Below are 24,698 nucleotides of genomic sequence, written 5' to 3'. Positions count from 1 at the left end.
TAGAAATCTTACCACTCCATTGACAGATAGCAGCTGGTCTCCTCTCTTCAGTCCTCCTTGGCGATCAGCCACTCCTCCAGGGATAACTCTGGAGATGTAGATAGGGGAGTTCTGTTCTTTCCCGCCCATGATATTAAAGCCCAGGCCCTCTTCTGTTTTGGGCAACTCCACCACCCTCGGGTGGGCATGACCCTCACTGGCTGCGAAGGCTGCAACTGTGGCCTAAAGAAGTAAGAAGTGAGATATGTTAAATTGGGAAATATGTTAAATTGGAAATATATATATATTTAGGGCAGTTTTTCCCAAACTGTGGTCCCTGGACCACTAGTGGTCTGTGGGCGCCCCCCAGTGGTCCACAAGGTACTGCATGTAAACGACCCTTTATTTGGCGTGAGGTGACCTCAAAAGTGTGGCGCTACAGCTAGTTTACCGAAGGATTGTGTTAAAAAATAACGATGGAAAACTGGCTTAAAACGGGGTTACTCAAAATAAAAAACTGCAAAATATTTTGAGTTTCTCTATGATTGTATTATTTTATGTGTTCTATTCAGCAGCCAGATCATTGTTTGATCTGGCTGCTGAAGGAGGAACAGCTTATCCTGCTCTCTCCCGTCCTTACTGATAACTTTGCTTGTGAATTATTTTTAAAGTCACAATTTTTATGGTTTTATTCACATCATCGACATCATAACTGGATTACTTCAAACCTAAAGACCGGGAGATTTTCTCACTTTTATTTTTACCTCACTTTGCTTCACCTCCAAGTTGAACTAGGGCAAAATGCCCCCGTCCGACCCCAAGGACGTTAGCAGTATTCTACAACGACTTCAGTTTTTAGAAACAAAGATTCAACAGCTGGAGGTAAACTTTGAGATCAACGCTACCTGTGGATATGAAACAACTCTTCCTCAAACCAGCGGAGAGGTCGTACAGCCCGCACCTTCCTCTGACCTCCCTGAGGATCCAGAACTCTCCGTTTCTGAGGTCTGAGACCGGGGTCCAGATATTACCTTTACACCCGTCTTCCTCCAGAATGTGTCTGGTCCCACAACATTGCATAGCAGGACAATACCTGTTATGCCTTTTGAGTATCTTGGAATCGAGGTAAAAGGCCACAAACAAACTTTGACAATAACTCTATACAAAACACCAACATATGTGGAAAATTTCTTTGCGGACTTCAATGAGCTTCTATCTCTCATATGCCTTTGATTATGATTGTTTGATAATTGTCTGTGATTTCAACATTCATGTTGACAACCCCCAAGACCGAGGGGCTAAAAAGCTCTGTAATATATTAGAGAGTTTTTTTCTAACACAACATGTCAAACAAGCAACACACACACATGGACACACACAGGACCTTGTTATCAGTAAGGGTGTGAATATTTCCAATGTCTCTGTAACTGATATTGCCCTGTCGGATCACTTTGCTGTTATCTTTGACAGTTCTTTATTCATTAACCCACTTGGACAAAAAGCTACTATCACAAAACGTACTTTCACAGAAAACACAGCAGAATCATTTAATCAAATCTACTCTTCTTCCTCACTCTTAAGTTATAGTAACGTAGATAAGTTGGTGGATGATTTTCAGCGAAAACTTTCAGATATCATCGATTACATTGCCCCCATTAAAGTAAAGGTTGTGACTGGTAGGAAGAAATCTCCATGGAGAAATGCACAAATTGTTCAATCTGCAAGACAACTCTGTCGCAGGGCCGAACGGAAATGGCGTAAAGGTCAACTGCACGTTTATTATGACATCTACAAGGAAAGACTACGTAACTCACACAACACTAAAACATGCAAGAGAGGCTTTCTTTGCAGATGTCATAAACAAAAACACTAACAACGCTCGAGCTTTATTTGCTACTGTTGACAGGCTCACAAACCCTCCTATGACGTTACCACCTGAACTTCAATCTAATGCCTGCAACAAGTTCTCCAGTTTCTTTTTAGAGAATATTCAAAAGATTAGAGGATTAATCTGCACATCCACTCCAAAGACAGTACTAATGCTGTGCCCAAACAAAACAAATGCAGGAAAAATAACCCAATTTCAACTAATAAATTATAAAACCCTAGAAGAAATTATAAGTCAATTAAGCTCCAGTTTCTGCTGTCTGGATGTCCTACACACACATTTCTTTAAGAAAGTCTTGCCTGTTGTTGCTAATGATCTGATCCAAATAGTAACTCATCACTGTTTTCAGGTGTTTTCCCCCAGGCTTTGAAAACAGCAGTTATCAAACCACTGATAAAAAGAACAATATTGACAAATCACTACTGCAGAATTACAAGCTGATCTCCAACCTCCCATTTATCAGCAAAATTATTGAAAAAGCTGTTTTTAAGCAATTAAATAACTTCCTAACAATAATGAATCGCTTTGACTCCTTCCAGTCTGGTTTTCATGCTCACCACAGCACAGAGACGGCCCTTGTAAAAGTGTTCAATGACATCCATATAAATACAGACTGTGGGAGAACCACAGTGCTGGTTCTGTTGGACCTCAGTGCAGCTTTCGACACTGTTGACCATGAAATTCTACTGAATCGACTGGAGAGTTGGGTCGGACTCTCCGGTCCAGTGCTCAACTGGTTTGAATCTTACATAAACAACAGAGATTTCTTTGTTTCAATCGGAAACTTCTCATCAGAGAAGTCAAAGGTCACATGTGGGGCACCCCAAGGTTCAATCCTAGGACCCCTTCTTTTCAACATTTATATGCTCTCACTGGCTAAGGTTATAACAGGACATAGGATTAGCTACCACAATTATGCGGATGATACACAGCTCTACATCACGATGTCACCAGGTGACTCTGAACCCATCCAATCACTGAACAGATGCTTAGAACAGATCAATGTGTGGATGTGCCAAAACTTTCTCCAGCTGAACAGAAACAAAACTGAAGTTATTATCTTTGGACCTAAAGAGGAGCGAACCAGAATCAATGCGCAGCTTCAGTTATTATGACTACAAACCAGCGATCAGAACGAAACCTGGGAGTAGTGATGGACTCTGACCTGAACCTTCAGAACCACATTAAGACAGTCACAAAGTCGGCCTTCTATCACCTGAAGAACATCTCCAGGATTAGAGGACTGATGTCTCAGCACTAGATCTAGAGAAACTCATCCATGCGTTTATCTTTAGCCGCATTGATTATTGCAACAGCGTCTTCACAGGTCTGACTAATAAATCAATCAAACAGCTGATCCAGATGCTGCTGCTCGCATTCTCACTAAAACCAGGAAGATAGAGACATAACACCAGTTTTAAAGTCCCTACACTGGCTCCCTGTAGCTCAGAGGATAGACTTTAAAATACTGATGTTAGTTTATAAATCACTGAACGGTTTAGCACCACAATACCTTAAAGATCTGTTATTGTTGTACCAACCGTCTAGACCCCTCAGATCTTCTGGTTCTGGTTCTGTTCTGCATCCCCAGAACCAGAACCAAACGAGGAGAAGCAGCATTCAGCTTCTACGCACCACAGATTTGGAACAAACTTTCAGAAAACTGTAAAACAGCTGAAACACTGAGTGCCTTTAAATCTCAACTTAAAACCGACCTGTTTAGAGTTGCTTATGGCTAAATTAGGGTTAGAGTGCGGGTTTTGATGTCGTCCATGTTTTTATGTCTTTAATGTTTTTAATTTCTTTTTATTTCTTTTCTATGTTTTAATTATGTAAAGCCCCCTGGAAAACATCCCAGTTAAATGACGTTTAACTTAAGTTCTACGGGGTTTAGAGTCCCAGTTGACTGCATCTCAACTAAAAACCTAGAGGTTGGAGTCCTTGTCAAACGGTGTTTTTGACTAAAGTCCCCGAGGGTTAGAATCCCAGTTAAACGACGTTTAACTGAAGTCCTAAAGGGGTGCAGGTTTTAATGTTTTTATCTTTTCTTCTTTTTTTATCTCTTTTTCTTTCTCACTGTTTATTTAATGTCACATGCTGTTTTTATTTTAATTATGTAAAGCACTTTGAAATGTCTTGCTGCTGAAATGTGCTATACAAATAAAATTTGATTGATTGATTGATATGTTGGGAACTGGGGTTTTGGGTCTTTGTGGGCATTTTTTCTTTGTTTGTCTGTCTGTTGACATCTAGCAGCAGACATCGACTAGATGGTGCCAAGAGGGCTGCACTTACCTGGAGGGCATGCTGTGATCAATCACCTCATTATCTAGGCGTATATGAGGAGCAGGCTGCCAGCACTTCAGCAGCAGACTGTTTGCCACTCATCTACTCAGAGGGGTACTCTGCGCCATGTATCAGTCAATTCAAAAATACTTAAATAATTTCCTCGTAAACTGATAGCTGTTTGAATAAGGTTTACAGCAATAAAATCGTGAAAATCTGTTTAGTATTTAGCGAGTTATGATCAATTAAATGCGCTGATACTTAAGTGCACCTGTCAAACACTGAGTGGAGTGGTCAACCGCTCCAAGATGGCCGCACTAAATCTCATCAGTGACAATAGACAAGAGCGGTCCATGTGAAACCAAATGAATCCTGTGCAAACTTTGTATTTTTCAATTATGTGATTCTGATTTTGCAGCTGTCCCTCAGCTGTTTTGCAAACCTCAGTTGGTTGGCAAAACCTTTGTCCTGCTGACTTACACACAGCAGATGAGATATGATGCGTCTTTAATATAGCAAATATTAAAGATGCAAAATGTTTTTTGGGGCAGTTGGTGAGTTGAATTATTACTGGATTCTATTAAATGTGCCTTAGAGCTTAGATGCTGATGTTTAGATATGTAAAAATAGATATTCTCTGCATATGAATCTATAAATAGTTTGGTTTCTGTCAATTCTGTAAGGATGCAAGAGAGCATTAAGCAAATTTCTATTTTATATTGGCCAATAATTAAATTTTACTTAATGGGAACCCATTGTTGAAAATTTAGCAGACTTTGGCTCTAATTTAATAACATGAATGTTAGTTTCCCTAAAGAGTTGGTGTTATTCCAGAGAGTTAAATAAAATTATGTCTGGTGTTGATTTCTAAATTAACACTAACACCAATGTTAGTAGTCTGGTGTTGATCAGAAATCAACACCAGACAGCTCCTCCCACAATTGCAACGTATCTGTGACATCATGTGTCTGTCCCGGAGCAGACAGCAGTATGTCGTCTTGTCTGGAGCTTATTATAACAAGGTCAGTTCCATGTTAAAATGATCATGTTTTTAACTATTTTTTATGGATACATTAATTTTCCATTTGCGCAAGAGTATCGATTCATATACATAGTTCGCTTTACTGTTGTGTTTACAAATGGGGTCCAACCGACCCCGCACCCGTAAAACTTGTATCATTTACCTCAGTCCTTGCACGCACAAGGGTTAACGTTTGTTTATTTGTTTGGATATCACCGTAAATACAACTGTTTATTATTTTTGTTAGCAGCTAAAGCTAGCCAAGCAGGTAACACAAACTAAAACTATCAGAAAAATCTGAAGGCCATTTGAGTTAACATTATTTAGCTGTGGGGTCGTTTTCTTTAAGTTTTTGTCTGCAGATTGCATAATGGCTATGCTGGACCAGTGGCTTGATCTAAGCCACAGGTGTCAAACTCCAGTCCTGGAGGGCCACTGTCCTGCAATTTTTAGATGTGCCGCTGCACCACACCTGAATAATATAATTAGGTCATTAGCAGGACTCTGGAGAACGTATCTACACAATGAGGAGAAAATTAAGTCATTTGACTCCCATATTTTGTACCTGTGGCATATCTAAAAACTGCCAAAATGTTTTTTTCTTCATTAGTATGTCACGTTGGTGAAGCGTGTTATAATGACTTCAACACAGTTCTTCAGACAGGTTGGCATGACTTTAATGCTGTCCAGAATGTTTCTATAAGCCGACTAATTTCTATAATACCTAATAATTAATGTCTGAGTTGTGTTCATGGTAATTATTTCTGACTTTGTTACCCTTTATCTTGTAGGTGGTGAAAAATGCTCTACAGGCTAAAGGGGGGCAGAGTATTTATAATGAATATGATGGTGACGTGATCCCCGAAACACTAGCGGTGGTTGATTAGCAATCTTAAACACCTGCACTTCTGAATACCTGTCAGAAAATGCATGCCGTTAGTTTATAAATCACTGAACGGTTTAGCACCACAATACATTAAAGATCTGCTGTTGTTGTACCAACCTTCCACACCCCTCAGGTTCTGATTCTGGTTCTGCTCTGCATCCAGAACCAGAACCAAATGAGGAGAAGCAGCATTCAGCTTCTATGCACCACAAACCTGGACCACTTCTAGAAAACTGTAAAACAGCTGAAACACTGAGTTCCTTTAAATCTCGACTAAAAACCCACCTGTGTAGAGTTGTATTTGAAACATAAAGAATTACGAATTTAATGATGGTATTTGACATCATGTAATGTTTTGATTGTTGATTCTATGTAGCATGACTTTGTGTTTTTATTTATGATGTAAAGCACTTTGAAATGCCTTGCTGCTGAAAGGTGCTATACAAATAAAATTTGATTGATTGATTGATCTGTCCATCTGATTGGGTCTGTAGCAAAATTGCACCTAATCCTACAGGACTAGCATCACTAATTACAACTATTGGTGCAGCTGAAAGAAGGCCAGGCATGGCTTTCACACCAATCCTTCTTTCATTGCTTGGATTGATCTTTCTGTTTCACTTGTCCACTCCCATGCTTATCCCTTCCTACTCACCGTCCTTAAAGATTCTGATGAGGTTCCATAGTTTGGTATAAATTTAATCAGAAATCTACAAAGCATCAGGTCTGGATGCTATGTACTATCACTAGAAGATACTACATTAGCATCTTCTTCACTTGAAAACTGGACTTTTTGAGTCCAGTTTAAATCCTGTTTTGGTGATCACATGTCCAAGTATCTCAATCTGATGTAATCCAAAGATGCACTTGCCTCTGTTGAGGACTAGACCGCTGCTAATCCTCAACAGAGGACAAGTAGTACCATTGATATCATTTGATAGCAGAGATTGAAGGTTGTTTTAAAAAAGGTTGAAACAAATTAATGAGACAATCTAGGCCTGTCTCATAATGATTCAGTTGAACCACAATTCAAAAGCAATGTCTGATCTTCATAATTTCTGTATATAAACTATAGGGTATTGTGTTTATATTATTGACAATACCTTGGCTGTTGCTTGGGCTCGGACCTCTGGACCTCCAGCAATATCCAGTGTGTCATATAGCTGCTCATATACCTAAAAAATAGACAGAAAATTAAAAAAGTGAAGGATACATGCAGAATGCTTTGTGAAAGTATTCATATTATTTTTATCTTTTTCATTTTGTATTACAATAGCTGCAAACATGGGGTTTTCTTGGGACTTTATGTAACAAAGTGCAGAATTACTAAGTGGAAGGAAGTGAATTCATGGTTGGTACTTTTTTTTCCAAATTAATTCATAAATGACTTCATTAGCACTTTGCAGTCAGTTAATATATAATCAATTCAAAACAGTCATCTACATACAGTGCTGTGCTGTATACTGGATATAAAGCACTGCAATCGACCTTAGTTAAAAAAAATAAATAAAAAACCGCAGCAGATTGCATTGAATCACTGACTGCAGCAATCTTCATGTTGAAACGGTGAAACTACCTTAACAAGAAAAGGCCAAAAGAGAGTGGCTTGCATTTGTATTTTTTGGGTTCTGTTAACAACTTAATGTAGTTGGTTTGACTTTCTTAGATTGAGAAACTTTTATCACATGACATTTAAGCAAATTTAATTTCAAGTTCAGTTCAAATTCAATAATACTTTATTAACCACAAAAGAAAATTAAAAGTTGTAACTCATATTTTAGATTCTGGAAGTCTGAAGTAGACAAAGTGAAAATGAGTACCAGGGCCGTGCAGAGGCCACTAAAGGGGCAGGTGCTCAACAACAAAAAAAGGGCCCATCTAACCACATTCTAGGACAGAATATTAACAGCCACTCAGCTTTCAGAGTTTAATAAACAATGATAAATTACAAAAATGTGACATATACAATTGAACATCTCCATATAGAGCATAACACTATGCCTATGTAAAATATTTTATTAGTCATTTCTTTCTGCAGGTCTATTTTGTTATAGGAAAGTATTGCAATATTCAAACCTGCAATTTAGCAGGATATGTAAATCAGAGCTGGACCACCAGACATATTTTGTCTTCACAGAATTACACTATTAAAATATAAACAAGGGCTCAATGCAACCTTTTAGTGACTGTAATCTATAAAACAAAGAGCTTCCTGTTTGCTACACTTGCAGTGGAGATGAAGACGGTCCATTCAGGAAAGCAGAGCTGCAGCAAACTTTAACGTGGAACTGCAGAAAAAAGACAAAAGCAAAAATTGAATTGTTAATGAATGTCACCATGAGAAAAGACTACTGAGTTTTACTTAAAAAAACTTAAAAAAATTTAAATCACACATTTTTGACTCATGAAGTTAACTTTCTTTTTTTGCAAAACAAACTTATTTGCGCTTGTCATAAATCTTTTCTTGCTATTCTAAGTTTTTGTTTGTGACTCAAAGTTTTGCTTGTGATTCTCACATGACGTTTTGAACAGGGTCTAAAATCACAACAAAATATTTCTGATGTGTGCAAATAAATGTTTATGTTTGGTAAAAATGAGTTAATAAAAAAAAGCCTTTTAAACAAAACTTTTTTTTAAGGAATCATTACAATTCTAAAAGTTTTGATTACAATTTTATTTTACTTAACTGAGGTTAGTTTTTTTCTCCATTGAATAATTGGGAAACAAATTGAACTTCATACTCTGCGAACCAGAAACTAAACTTAAAGTCTGGGTTGAGTTTTTTCCCTTCATTAATGTCACTTTTATTACATTCATTATATCTATCATGGTAATTCAGGGTGAGTTATTTTTAATTCTAAATGAATATCCTAGTTGGACTATTATTTAAGCCTTCAAGATACATTTACCTAACGCTAGAATAAATGCAATGTACATTATGCAGCAAAAGAAATTAGAAGATCTGACATATATCCATTATGGAGATGATCAGTTTTGGACGGGCGATGTTCCCTTATTGCATAAGCAATACTAAAGAATGACTGATATCATTAAAGATACAGGGGAGAAGCTTTTTAGTTATCTTGCTTTGCTAGCAAAGTCGTTAGCTAGCAGCTAGCTAATAGCACAACAACAACAGCCTAATGTCTGTATGATAAATATCCTGAATCGATAGATAAGAACAGTTTCTCCTCACCTGGCTGTCTCCTCCCCTCAGTAGTTCTTCAGAGAAAGGCAGACGCAGAGGCCTGTCAGTGTCTGTTGTATTTCATTACCTCTCTGCTTAAACCGCGACTCCGAGCTGAAGCAGAAACGATACGTTCAATGTTTTCCGTCATCTGACAAGCAGCAAGTCTCCACTTTATTCACCAAAAACTGTTCTGTAATCTGGAACGTTCGCTACGTTGAGCTCGTTAGCCGCTTTATCTCACTGCGCGAGAGGCAACTGCGTCATGCGTCACGGGCAAAAGGTCAAAGGTAACAAGGTGACCGGCTTATTATGTTGTACAAAAAAGAAACAAAAAAGCAAAGAATTTTAGCACATGTTTTTATGTGGCAGAAGAGGGCTTAGGAAATAATACAAAAAAATCTAATTGACCAAAAGGGCACTTTGGGGCAAGGAGCAAAAAGGGCAGGTGCTCAAGCCCCCCCAGCTCTCCCTCCCTCTGCACGTGCCTGATGAGTACACTTTGTAGTGCTGTTTTCCTACTGACCACCTGGTTAGACACGCAATTGCCCAGTCTCTCAAACTCTGGTCGGTTTGTCACCTAATTACATAGTTTTGACAAAGCAAATTGGACTGAATTGCGTTAAATGCACTGGAGAACATAATTCTCACAGTTCTGCCTGCTTTGACCAGATGAGAGAGGGTTAGTTAAGCAGGTGTATGATTCATCCATTCATCCACTATCATACATGTTTATTCCTAGTGGAGTCACCAGGGGTGCTGGTGCCTATCTCCAGCAGTTAACGGGCAAGAGGCGGGTTACACCCTGAACAGGGCCAGGTATATGATGGCATCTTCAATTCCAATTCAATATTCAAATGGAAATTCCCCTGTCACTTGCAGGGGGTTCTGATATGTGCTTCTATGCTTACTCAGGTGGGCCAACATGAGTTTTATAATCTGGGATGTCATGTCAACAGGTCCACTGTTGTTAATGACTCATGGGTAAGATTTTTTTGGTACCAAAACCAGACAGGATGTCTTCCTCAACACTGGAGTCATCTCTTGGTTCCAGTGTTAAAGAAGAGCTACAGAATCCCACAGCTTCTTTGCACAGGGCATCAGAACTTGGGGCCGGTTCAAGGCTGAAGGTCCAGCCTCTCCAGCTGCCTCTTCACTTGATTTATAGAGACAGATAGTTTGAAAGGAGAGGAAAAGGAAGAAGCAGCATTTCCTGATTTGGTTTAGGACAAACTTGATTCTACAAGAAGATTCCATGGCCGAGGTGGAAGATAAAACATCTGAGGCGTGACACCAAAATTGTGGGTCAAAATAGGGGGGGATGTCTATTTAGCTGAGGGAAGGGTAGAAGGATGTGGAAATAGTTCCTGAACTGAACTTTCTGAAGAATGTGTTCAGTTCATTTGCTCTATCCAGACTTCCATCTGTCAAATCCTTTCTGCACTTGAAACCTTCTTTATTCTGGACCACACCGTTCCACTGTAGTTTTCCTTCTTGATTATATTGTTCGACTTCTGCTTGCCGTCTCTAATTTTGACTTTGAGCTGCTTCTACATATTCCTCAATAACTTGCAATGATGTCCTCTCCATGTGACCTGCACGCAATATCCCAGTCCAAAACCTCAAAACAACTCTGCATAACTTCTTCTGCTTTTTGTGACCATCTTCTCACAGTTTTCTTCATTACAGGTCACCTCTTAACAAGGACTTTATATTCTGAAGAGAGAAAAATATTATGTTAAAGTGGAGCCCAGATGAAGGGTATGAACACAAGGGCAAAAATATGTAAAAAAATCAACTGTGCCTCGGTGGTTTCGATACAGCCAGCTGGCTTAAGACCTGGCAGGATGGGGCATTCAGCATGACACTGCAGGTAACATGTTCATGGTCTCATGCTTCCCATACCACTTTTTATGGGAAGCATACAAAGTGGTATGCTTTTTAATTTTTTTAATTATGAATGGCCAAATAATTTAAAAAAAAGCAAATATCCTTCCAGCTATACAACATGCAGCTGGAAGGATGACAAGAGAAAATAATCAAATAATGACCCCCAAAAAATTTTTTCTACCAGAAACTTAGGAGTTAAAGTTCAAAAGGAAAACAAATTTCAGAATGAAAACATAGCTGCTACTCAAATACACTGCCACCTTCAGAAGTACATTTGAAAATTTAAGATTATTTAAAAAGCATACTGAACAAACATTCCAATTTGCAAATATTGAAAAAGACAGGAGGTTATGCAAAGTAGCAGGTTGAATGAATACAAACGCAAGCCACACTTTTGACATTTTGATTATGATTTTTTTTACCTTGTATTCTTCTCTTTTGACTTTACAAATGTTAAGCCCTCTTCCCCAATGCATTGAAGTTTGTAATTTGAACTCAGACAAAATAAATAAAACCTTTAAGGTCAGACCATATGAGAGAAAGATGAAAACAGTGAAGATATATAGCCCTTGAAATTTGAGCCAACACATTCATCAAGTGTACCTCCCTGATGGCAGCACAGAATTTGCTTTGCAGAACTCTCTGTAGGGCCTGCAGTTTGGGAGGTGGCAACTCCCCGGTTCTCTGCAGCCGATCCAGCAGCTCAATCACTCTGCACACATCTGAAAGACAAGCCTGGGTTACTGAAAAAAACACATACAGCTGTTAGCGAAGGTTCACTCAGATTTCTCTTTTCGTAAAACTTGCTCCTCTATAATTACAATGTTTGATGGACTCACCTTCACTGTATTAATAAAGGGTCAAACAGTTTAAGAAATTATGTTTTTCAGTGTGAAACCCACAAATTAATCCATCCATCCATCCATCTCCTCTCTCTTATCCGGGGTCGGGTCGCGGGGGCAGCAGCTTCAGAAGGGAGGCCCAGACTTCCCTCTCCAGCCACTTCTTCCAGCTCCTCCAGGAATCCCAAGGCGTTCCCAGGCCATAGAGAGACATAGTCCCTCCAGCGTGTCCTGGGTCTTCCCCGAGGCCTCCTCCCGGTGGGACCAGTGGCGCAACTACACATTATTCAGGTGGATGCAAAAACATAGATCGGCGCCCCCCCCCCCCGAGGCGACGATACGTGAAGGGTAAAACTCGCTACATTTACCTCGTTATGTGCGCGAGATGAAGGAGCGTAAGGCGCGCAGAAGTGTACGGGAAAACATCATCGGCGCGCCGCCCCTCCAGACGGGGTTTTGGCGCCCCTCTGGTGCTGCGCCCCTATGCGTTGCATACCCTGCATACCCACTTTTTGCGCCACTGGGTGGGACGTGCCCGGAACACCTCACCAGGGAGGCGTCCAGGAGGCATCCTGACCAGATGCCCGAGCCTCAACTGGCTCCTCTCGACGTGGAGGAGCAGCGGCTCTGTCCCTCCCAGATGACCGAGCTTCTCACCCTATCTCTAAGGGAGAGCCCAGTCACCCTGCAGATTCTTATGTGCAATTAAAAAACGGCCAATAAATCTTTAGAAATATGATCTAAAGGAAAAAAGCTAGACCCCTGCTGGAATTAGCTAGCAGGCAGGAACGGACCAAACATAGACATGCAGATACATACTGTTTGATCTTTTTATTCTTTTACATTTCTTCCATGTATAAAAGCTTTCAGTATGGATTTGCAGACAAAAACTTAGGTAAAACTTTATTTGAAAGGTGGTGAATAAGACTGTCATGATACTGTCATAAACATGAATAAGCCTTCATGAATATTTATGACTGTTGTCATAAAGCGTCACTCGGTAAATTGTGACACTTTTAATACAAAGTTGACATTATTCAAAATGTCTATGACAACTTGACATTAACCAAGAAATCATTACTGATATAAATCTGTTATAAAAGTATTATTGATTGCACTTTAAAAATTATTTAACTTTAAGTTATTAAAGGTAAAGTTTACAAGAAATCATTACTGATTAAAGTCATGACTAATTTTTTTGTAAAGAGGAATGGTCAAAAATACCTTCATTAAGAATTCAAGAACTCATTAAAAGCTACAGGAAGCAACTAGAGGCTGTTATTTTTGCAAAAGGAGGATCTACTAAATATTAATGTCGCTTTTCTGTTGAGGTGCCCATATTTTTGCACCTGTCAAATTTTGTTTTGATGCGTACTGCACATTTTCTTTTAGCCCAATAAACCTCATTTCAATACTGAAAAATTACTGTGTCCATAAGTTATTGGTTGCATCAAACTGAAATAGCTGTTGCAAACATCCCCACATTTAGAGATAAAAATAAGATTAATAGGGGTGCTCAAACGTTTTCATGACTGTGCTGCTCAAAAAAATAAAGGAAACACTCAAATAACACATCCTAGATCTGAATGAATGAAATATTCTCATTGAATACTTTGTTCTGAACAAAGTTGAATGTGCTGACAACAAAATCACACAAAAATCATCAATGGAAATCAAATTTATTAACCAATGGAGGCCTGGATTTGGAGCCACACACAAAATTAAAGTGAAAAAACACACTACAGGCTGATCCAACTTTAATGTAATGTCCTTAAAACAAGTCAAAATGAGGCTCAGTATTGTGTGTGGCCTCCACGTGCCTGTATGACCTCCCTACAACTCCTGGACATGCTCCTGATGAGGTGGTGGATGGTCTCCTCAGGGATCTCCTCCCAGACCTGGACTAAAGCATCTGCCAACTCCTGGACAGTCTGTGGTGCAACGTGACGTTGGTGGATGGAGCGAGACATGATGTCCCAGATGTGCTCAATCGGATTCAGGTCTGGGGAACGGGCGGGCCAGTCCATAGCTTCAATGCCTTCATCTTGCAGGAACTGCTGACACACTCCAGCCACATGAGGTCTAGCATTGTCCTGCATTAGGAGGAACCCAGGGCCAACCGCACCAGCATATGGTCTCACAAGGGGTCTGAGGATCTCATCTCGGTACCTAATGGCAGTCAGGCTACCTCTGGTGAGCACATGGAGGGCTGTGCGGCCCTCCAAAGAAATGCCACCCCACACCATTACTGACCCACTGCCAAACCGGTCATGCTGAAGGATGTTGCAGGCAGCAGACCGCTCTCCACGGCGTCTCCAGACTCTGTCACGTCTGTCACATGTGCTCAGTGTGAACCTGCTTTCATCTGTGAAGAGCACAAGGCGCCAGTGGCGAATTTGCCAATCCTGGTGTTCTCTGGCAAATGCCAAGCGTCCTGCACGGTGTTGGGCTGTGAGCACAACCCCCACAGATGGAGTCGGTTTCTAACCGTTTGTGCAGACACATGCACATTTGTGGCCAGCTGGAGGTCATTTTGCAGGGCTCTGGCAGTGCTCCTCCTGTTCCTTCTTGCACAAAGGCGGAGGTAGCCGTCCTGCTGCTGGGTTGTTGCCCTCCTACGGCCTCCTCCACGTCTCCTGGTGTACTGGCCTGTCTCCTGGTAGCCCCTCCAGCCTCTGGACACTACGCTGACAGACACAGCAAACCTTCTTGCCACAGCTCGCATTGATGTGCCATCATGGATGAGCTGCACTACCTGAGCCACTTGTGTGGGTTGTAGAGTCCGTCTCATGCTACCACGAGTGTGAAAGCACCACCAACATTCAAAACTGACCAAAACATCAGCCAGACAGCATAGGTACTGAGAAGTGGTCTGTGGTCCCCACCTGCAGAACCACTCCTTTATTGAGTGTGTCTTGCTAATTGCCAATAATGTCCATCTGTTGTCTGTTCCATTTGCACAACAGCAGGGGAAATTGATTGTCAATCAGTGTTGCTTCCTAAGTGGACAGTTTGATTTCACAGAAGTTTGATTTACTTGGAGTTATATTGTGTTGTTTAAGTGTTCCCTTTATTTTTTTGAGCAGTATATATATATATATATATATATATATATACACACATTTAGCTTACACAGACCTAACATTGGACTTAATTTACTTGTTGCAAAATATTGTTTTTAACTTTCATTGTTTCAAAATCAGCTTCATGTATCACTGAGGATTAAATATAATTTCTTAATGTAGTACAGTTGATTATTTTTATGTCAAAAAAGTACAAAAGTACTTCTGCTAGTTGATATATATTACTGGATTGGACAGCACCTATTAGTCGCTATGTGTTGCGCCATTGAGTTATGTCCAGAAAATCATTCAATTCCAATGCAGAAAGAGCAGAAATCTGTCACAAATATATTAGTAGCGCCACCATGTTTATAAGATATATCTGTTAAATACGGCCAAAGATTAAGCTGAGAAAACTGATGTTTGCTACAGAAATCTTCCTTGATACAAACCTATAAACAGTTTGATTTCTGTTAATTCTGTCAAGATGCAACATAGGCTGAATTTCTCTTATATTGGTCAATCGTTTTATTTTACAGAGGCTGTAGGAGACATACAGAAGTTTAGTTTTAGTTGTTTAACTTTTAGGCATTGCAGTGGTTGCAGTGTGCCTCTACACGTGGACCCGTTGCCTGGCAACTGACAGACAACAGCTCGACGAGCAGATAGAGCATTACCGATCTGGGGAATCAACACCAAAAAACAAACATTTCCTACACAAAAAAGTAGCAAAAACACCAAAACAGAACATCCAGTCTGTTACATTATGTTGTCAGGCTTAATGTCTATATTGTGATTATTAATACATTTTTCCCTGAACACAGTGGTAGTTGATTAGCTGACAACACCTGCTCTACTGATGACTTAGTGTGTGGGTTATCTTATTTTAGTACTAATGGAACCAAAACACAAAAAACTGCACAGCACATATGAAGTCCATGCACCGCTCATTCTGCACAAAAATGTCAGTTCATCCAAAGCCAAGTCTATACTTGATACAAGTTGAGAAAAGGAGGCAAGGAAAGCAGAAAAGGCCGTTTCTAGCTGGACATCCACAAAGCCTATTGTCTTGTACACTTAACTTGAAAAGAGCGTGTTCCAGGTGAACTGCTAGGTAACCACTTCCCTCTGCAGCTCCTCTCTGCCTGTTTGTGAGGAGAACCAGGTGGACTCAATCTCCTAGCAATCAGAGTGCAGCTACTTTTGTGTGACTGACCTGTCACTCCTGTTTGAGAGCATGACAAGAAAACAGTGGTGGTAGCATGTAAATTTAGAACTGTGTAAAAGTTTCTACAAACTGTGAAAGACAGCCGGTAAGCCTCACAATGCTGCTGCTCATTGCTGAATTTCATTGGAGCAGAAAATAAACTCTGATTGATTGTTGTATCAAATTGTTTAATCTTATTGAAGTCAAGCTAGTAAGTTAAAAAGAAAATACACTTGGTGTTTATTGGTTAAAGTAGAAAGAAGAAAAAGATATGTTGGTCAGAATGTTTGTGAAAATATTTAACAAAATGTTGATAAAAATGCTAATTTATTTATTGCTGTTGAATTTTACTATAACATATTTGTTGTTATACTTTTGGAAATAATTGGTTTAAAGGGTAAAGGGGTAGAAATCTGATTATTCACAAATCTTGTTCATTTCAGAATGCAATGGATGTGTTTGTTTCTTTTAAGGTTTTTCACTTATGGGCTATGAACTATGTGCTATGTGGACCATCATACAAAAAATAAAGATGAGTCAACTAAATTAAAGGCTCTTTGAGTGAAATCCAGTTCAAACTTCACAGTGGAATCTACCCCTTTCAAGTGGGGAATAGCACAGCAAACCAAACCTGAAAAAGACAGAGTGTGTCCTTCTGTCCCGTAGTTTGAAGCAAACCTTTCAGCTCCAGTGTTAGTTTTCCTTTAGTTATTTCCTGCTGTGTTTTATTGAAAGACCTCTTTAGAAAACTGTTTGTGTTGTAGTCACTAGATGACTAGAAATGTAGTCATCCATGTTGACGTCAAAAGAGAGGAGAAAACAATAAATCTGGCTGCACTTCACTTATTTAGTGTATGGCTAGTTCCCTGTCACTCACTCTGCAGTCACGTCACAACACCAATGTCTGGGATCATGAGCGCCCCCTGCCATGAGGCAAGAAAACCGTCTGCCTCACCTCGAATTTGTTATGATCGCTCCTCAGCACATGAATCATGTAACACCAAGTTGGTGACAAACTGTACAGTATATACATAAGCTAAATTATGGAAAATCAGTTCATATATTAAATGTTTTTTAACCATTTTATTGGTGACATACAGACAGGACGAACATGTTCCCATCAAATGGTTGCCAGTGCAATTAGCAAGAGGTTGCGCAATCCAAGGTGAGGCTCGGCTCCCTGCTGCCTCGGATTCGGATTCAGATTTATTCGTATCCCAAATGGGTTACTGATGTTACAGCAAGTATAAAAACTAAAAGACAAAGCATCGATATTAAAAAATAAAAAACAACAAAACATACCAAAAGGACTTGAAATACAGGTCAATACATAATGGGAAGAGTACAGCAGTGCATTTCATTATTTACTGACAGTTGCTACAAACACTAAATCAGGTGCAAGTCCCCCTACCTTGTCCTGCATTAAAAATAGATATTGGTGTAAGAACAAAAGAAAGCTTGTACCTGTTACTTTTTATACTAAGTCTGAGCCTGATGCCAGAAGGCAGAAACTGGAACTCGGCATGTAAAGGATGGGAAGTATCAGCAATAATGGATTTAGTTTTCCTAATGATTTGTTTTTTACACAGTTCTGTAAGTGAGCATTGTTCAACTCCTAAGATCTTATTGCTAGTATGTATTACTCTGCTAAGGGCATTTTTTGACCTAATACTAAGATTTCCAAACCAACAGAGGAAGGAAAAGGTCAACACAGATTCAATATATGATCTATAAAATAAGATCATCAATGACTTATCAACTTGAAACTTTGAGATCCTCCTTAGACAAAATAATCTATGCTGGCCCTTTTTTTGTAGGTTTTCTGAATGACAGGTAAATGTTAACTTATTATCCAAAATACTCCCAAGTTATTGGTAGTTTTCTACACCTCCACTGTCTGACCTTTAATTACTGTTTGATTTGTGTTATGGGGTTTCTGTCTAAAATCAATGCACATGTCCTTTGTTTTCTGTACATTAAATGAAAGAAAAGCTTTATCACACCAGTCAACAAATTCATCGACCACAGGGCCATGGGCATGTTCATCATCATGTAGAAGGCTAATTATCACCGAGTCATCTGCAAATTGTAATATTAACCTATTATCATGCCAGCTGCAACAGTTGTCCAAGTACAAAATGTAAAGAGGGGAAAGGATGCAGCCTTGAGGGGACCCTCATCAGCTGCGCATCCAAGCATTTGAATGAGAAATTGCAAAAATTCAGCAATTTTGAAGAGATAATTAAAATTGGTTAAGCTAAATGAAAAATAAATACTTTATATTACAAATTACAGGGCAAAAATAGCAATATAAATGATCTGATATAAATTATCTTATTATTCTTCCATGATGACAGGTGAGGCCTTCCCTGACGTCTCTGCTACTCTGACTTACTTGTATGTGTGTCTCTTAGCAACCTGTCATTTTGCTAATACAATATTAATACATATTTATTAATAAATAGAAATTATTAATCGATATTAAATATTACTAATATAGACGGGGAAATAATAATAATTTTTTATTTTTAATAGATATAAACATCTTGACACAAACAGACTTTCAGAATTGTAATCGATAGTTGAATATGTATTTCAATTGCCCAGTGATTCTTGAGGGACAAAACGGGTCCGATGGATAAAGCACAAAATGTGAATAAAATATACACAATATAGGGGGAGGACGTGATGCACGCTGCTGAATAGATGTATGTTTTTCGTCTCCTCTCTGGGTCAAAATAAAACTAACATTTAAGACAATTCCCCATCGTGTGAACTGCAACAGAAGTCGTGGTAAGCTTTGACATGTCTCTGGAAAACGTTTTTGGGCCTGCTGCACCGAGCAAAAAGAAGAAAGGAGGACGGAAAGCTGGTGCTAACGTTAGCACACCTGCAGCTAGCCAAAACGACGAAGACGCTGCTTGGACTGAGATGGAGGAACACTCTAAAACAGTGGTTCTTAACCTTTTTTGAGGTATTGAACCCCCCAGTTTCATATGTGCATTCACCGAACCCTTCTTAAACGGTAAAAACGGGGAGTTTTGCTAAAGACACAAGCTCAAATCCATGCTGAGTGGAACTCCTTCAATCAAGGCTCCTCAGCAGCTCTGATTAGCTAAGCAATGTAACGTGATCCTCTGCAGCAAGTGATGGCAAAGCGGCGCGTCGTCACGACTCACGACTTTACACAAGTGTGTCTTTACCTCCGCGGCAGAGGCTCTGCTGAACCCTTGAAACCGACTCATCCAACCCCTGGGGTTCGATCGAACCCAGGTTAAGAACCACTGCTCTAAAAGAAGATACCATAGTGGAACGGGTCTCCAAGAATATTGAAGAAATGTTGGACAGAAAAGTAGCTGCAATTCTTAAACCAGTATCTGAACTCTCGGAGAAACTCGACAGAATGACGCAGCGAATATCTGCGGCTGAACAGCGCATTTCTGATCTGGAGGACGAGTCAACAAGAAGTGCGCCCAGACTGGACGGTATGGAGGAAAAGATTAAAAGGGCACTGGAAAGGCTGGACAGCTTCGAAAACCAGAGCAGGCGCCAGAACATTAAGATTATGGGACTAAAGAAAGGCATCGAAGGCAGCAAACCGGTGGCTTTTTTTCGGGGCGTGGATTCCAAAAGTCCTGGGGCTGCAGCAGACATGGATAAAAATTGAAAGAGCCCACAGCACCGGACCTCCGGCGGGGCGAAATGACCGAAACCATCCGCGAGCAGTCCTGGTGAGGCTGCACAACTACATCGATAAACGAAGGATCCTCAGCGCTGCAAGGATCAAGGGGATAATTCAAGTGGAAGATCGCAGAGTCTCCTTTTACCAGGATTTTTCCGCAGAGGTGGTTGGAAAGAGACAGGAGTCCGCAGACGCTCGGCTACAGCTGCGAGAGGCCGGCGTCAAATACGTGTTCCTGTTCCCCGCGGTGATCTAGGCGGTGTTGGTGTTCCGCAAATCCTGAATATACTCAATTTGGGTTGTCTTGGAGTTTTTATTGCAACCTGTGGGGTTTTTCCTGTCTGGGAACGAGAATACGGCCTACTGAATGTGACAGGTAGCCAATCAAAAAGCGCGGTGACATAAGAGCAGAGGGGAATCCAAAACAGCTGACATATCACACAACTGGGTCCGGTAGATATCGGATATGTGTGGAAATGTTTGTTATTAAATCTAAAGATCATTATTATGTTTATTCCGTTAAAAATGTTAATTATGAAAAAACATATCCACCTCCAAATCATAGTTCAGCAAATAGAGCGGCTGCTCCCGTCATCTTTTATCCACCGCCTTTTCTTTTTGTTACGTCTTTTATCTCTTAAAATGATTCCACAAACTATCACTATTGTTTCTACATCGTCATCCGTGTTTGGTTATTCTAAATTCCCGTATGGTATGTTGGGGGTTTTACTGGATTATCCTCTGGAATCGGGATGTTCGTGACTGGAATCGGTTCGTGTTGCTCCTGCCTTGGACACACGAACCGATTGAACCTGTTGGACTTTTATCAGCTCTGTGGTCACAGAGGTTTGGAGAATCGGCCGACAATTCTTAAATCTTTCCGTCTAAACCAGACTTAAGACTCACAAGCTCTACTCATCTCCTCTCGACCACAGCCCAAACGCTCTGACTCTGGTCGCTATGGTAACGTTTATATATCCCTTCAAAATAAGATACAGATGCGCCACAAAAACAAATGTCCTGTCTTTCCCACTTCGCTCTACGAAGAAGAGGACCGGTAGCAAGGTTCAACACCTTTCTTCCATTAACATACTGAAGACAGTTCTCTTTGTCCACAGGTTTAATAATTGTTGAGAAAAATTATTATTTTGAGTGTTTAACATAGTTTAAACATTTTAGAACGAATTTCTTAAGTTTGAACAGGTTTGTGTGAGTGATTTAAAACCCGAAGAACTATTGCTGGGTTAAGTGTTTAAAGTACAAAGGAGAATAGAGGATCTGCAAGAGAATTTCGGCTCAGACCCCTGGAGTCTTATCATTAAAGACAGGAGGTCATAAATTAACATATGCAGGAAGGTGGAGGAAAGAATCACTTGAATTACTGTGAGAAAGGGAACTTTGGTCGGTTCACGTAACCAGGATGAGAAGTCTTCCAAACTAACATCTGACATGGTGCAAAAACTGAATATAACATAAAATGTTTTAAATCACTAACATTTAATTTGTAAGACATTTTTCTTAGTTATTAATAACATGTTTTGACTAAATATTCTATTATCTTGTTTTAGAATTAATTTAGTTAATGATGAATGTATTTGAAATTGTATTATTTCTGACTGTATTAGAATCACATGAAAATGTTTTGTTTAGTATTAGAAAATACTTAGGTTTATGGTGAATGAATGTCTTAATTCTTATTTGTTTCTAATTCCTAATTAAAAACAGGAATTGTACTTCATTATTTTCTGTTTATTATCTATTGCTTTTGTTTGATATCAGGACTAAACTTTGGAGATGCTGAGTGCAGAAGAACAAATTGGGTTTTTGGAGAACTTTTCATTGAATTAAAAGTACAGAATTAAAGGTTTGTTCCTGGCAGAGCAGAAGAGAAACCAGAATTTCACAGCTACCTGTGAGGTTCCTGCATCTGTTTCTCCTTGGCCCAGATGGCTGTAGAGCTGGATAGTGTTAAGAAAATAAATTTAAAATAAGTTAGTTTTAGAATTTATCATGACTTGATTGAAATACCATAATTATAGTTTTAAAATTTATAACATATTCTGACCTATTGATATATTTTACTGTAGTTAAAGCAGATTGTTTGCTAAGATCTCTGATCTGCTCTTTGTCTGTCTGGAAACAATCAGTAGGAAGTTCTAGCTTTTCTCACTGATCTGTGAAAGCCATAAACCACCATGAATTCAGAGAGTCTGCTTCTACCTTATTTAACAAAAGGTGTTTGATCTTGTGAACAAACTGCGGGACTTTTTCTAAATTTAAAAGGGCCAGAGATGCCTTCCAATTGGTCAAGTAGAGATACGCCTTATTTGAATACATTAAAGAGGAAAACACACCTACAGGTATAAAAGTTTGTGCACAAGGGAAACAATTCAGAAAAAAGCTGATTTATTTTACTTCTGCACCAGCTCTTTCTCCAAGGACGTCCTTGATATTTCTTTGTTTTCTTGTAACAATGTTTGTATCTGTGTTTCTTCAGTTTCCTGTACTATCTTATATTTTCTTCTGATTGGATTAAATTCTGTAATTCTGTGACGTCAACACGCATTGTTGTGTTTTTGTCCCCGCACGTGGCCACGCGAGAGAACCCGGGATCAAAAGGAAGTATCAGAGCCAGAGTTTTGCTAAATTTACCAGTAATATAAAAATTCTTCCTTAACATAATGTAGAAAGTGTGAAACTGAAATAAAATACAATTACAACATGTACTATTTTTGTTACAGTAAAATATAGTGAAAGAACTAAACATAAGTAGATAATAAACAGTATACATACAGACGATACCACGAAAGACGAAGGATGGAGGCAGATGCACGTGGATTACAGTCAGTCATCAAGCACCATGTAAACATCCGTCGATTTATACTTCCTGTGATGTAACTGTTCTGGCTATTTACAAAATCACCTGCTGGGGGTGCTAAAGTAACACTTATAACAGCACAACGAACATTTTACTTTTGTGAAAATTTTAACTCACGGTACTGACTAACAGGAGCCCTGAGCTTGTTTCTCTGCAACCAGACGGTCCGATCTGGGAGTGATGGGAGACAATGACACCCGAAGTGTTGCTTATATCCACAGCCTGCTTGGTCTCTACGTGGTGAAGCAGTTTGAAGCTTCATTGCCTCATTAGCAGCCGGTCGCCGCATGTTACGCAGAGCGGCTTGTAATGTGGGACTCACCTACCGGTCCGGGATAAATCCATTCTCCTGACTCTTCTCTGGGCCTTTTCCCCTTTGCAAAGAAACTTTCCAAAGACATCTGATCTGTTTCTTACTCATTTTTTATGTTTGTGGGCTCAGTGTTGGCGCGCAAGTAACCGAGAGAATCTGGTTAAAGGATTTTCAAAATAAAAGATCCTCCAGACTCAAATAATACATAAAACGGAAATATTTCACTATTTCTTGCACGGCCCGGTACCAATTGGTCCACGGACCGGGGGTTGGGGACCACTGAATTAGGGTATGACGAGCTTGTTATTGTTATTGTTATCTTGTTATGTACCTTGTTGCAGTTACCGTTTCCTCGTTAGAGGATGGTCCAAGCTTTGTTTTGGGTTTTTGCTTGGAACCTTTTCGTTGGTTTATCAGCACAAAGCACAATCTGAGGCAGATTGTGCGTCAAGTCACATATTGATATACTCTGAAGATGAGCATTAAGGTTTGTACATGGAATGTAAAAGGTTCTAATAACGTAATAAAAAGGAAGGCTATTCTAAATAGTTTAAAGAAGGATGGAACCCAAGTAGCATTTTTACAAGAAACTCATCTTACGGACGATGAACATAAAAAATATTTAAGAGAATGGGTGGGGCAAGTTAATTTCTCATCATATTCAACAAACAAAAGAGACCTGAGTGAAGTTGGCCCCCCCACCTTCTTCAAATCAGACAAAATTGGTGTCAAACGTTTGTGCTACGTTTGTGCTGGTTTGTGCAGCAAAAATTTTTGTTTGTGCTGCTGTCATTTTAAAGATATAAAGAAATGTTTCTAGAGGTCATCCAAGGTCAACCCCCCCCCCACCTTCTTCAAATCAGACAAAATGGGTGTCAATCAACTCGGCTACGTTTGTGCTGGTTTGTGCAGCAAAAATTTTCGTTTGTGCTGCTTTGGCTTTGAAGATATTAATGAAAAGGTAAAGGTCAAAAGGTCAACCAGCCCCCCCACCTTCCTAAAATCAGACAAAATTGGTGTCAATCAACTCGGCTACATTTGTGCTGGTTTGTGCAGCAAAAATTTTCGTTTGTGCCGCTATCATTTTAAAGATATAAAGAAATGTTTCTAGAGGTCATCCAAGGTCAAACAGCCCTACACCTTCTTCAAATCAGACAAAATGGGTGTCAATCAACTCGGCTACGTTTGTGCTGGTTTGTGCAGCAAAAATTTTTGTTTGTGCTGCTTTGGCTTTGAAGATATTAATGAAAAAGTAAAGGTCAAAAGGTCAGGTGATCCAAGGTCAACCAGCCCTCCACCTTCTTCAAACCAGACAAAATGGGTGTCAATCAACTCGGCTACGTTTGTGCTGGTTTGTGTAGCAAAAATTTTCGTTTGTGCTGCTTTGGCTTTGAAGATATTAATGAAAAGGTAAAGGTCAAAAGGTCAACCAGCCCCCCCACCTTCTTCAAATCAGACAAAATTGGTGTCAATCAACTCGGCTACGTTTGTGCTGGTTTGTGCAGCAAAATTTTTTGTTTGTGCTGCTTTGGCTTTGAAGATATTAAAACAAAAGTTTCTAGAGGTCATCAGAGGTC

The 24,698-nt window shown here is 39.6% G+C and overlaps 1 protein-coding gene across 2 annotated transcripts in view; it reads right to left on the bottom strand.

Moving 5' to 3' along the window:
• The window catches only part of lin7b (lin-7 homolog B (C. elegans)), a 51,937-nt gene that overhangs the window by 10,815 nt on the left and 16,424 nt on the right, over positions 1-24,698 (bottom strand). For both annotated transcript variants that reach the window (XM_008414974.3, XM_008414973.3), the window contains exons 3-5: positions 11,741-11,859; positions 7,164-7,235; positions 13-222 (exon numbers count right to left, since the gene is read on the bottom strand). In XM_008414974.3, coding sequence (XP_008413196.1) covers positions 13-222; positions 7,164-7,235; positions 11,741-11,859 — 401 coding nt within the window. The remainder of the gene's footprint in view (positions 1-12; positions 223-7,163; positions 7,236-11,740; positions 11,860-24,698) is intronic.

Source organism: Poecilia reticulata, chromosome 8 (genome assembly GCF_904066995.2).
Source record: "Poecilia reticulata chromosome 8, P_reticulata-male-v2, whole genome shotgun sequence".
Taxonomy (NCBI): Eukaryota; Metazoa; Chordata; class Actinopteri; order Cyprinodontiformes; family Poeciliidae; genus Poecilia; species Poecilia reticulata.
This window is presented reverse-complemented; position numbering and strand designations above follow the sequence as displayed.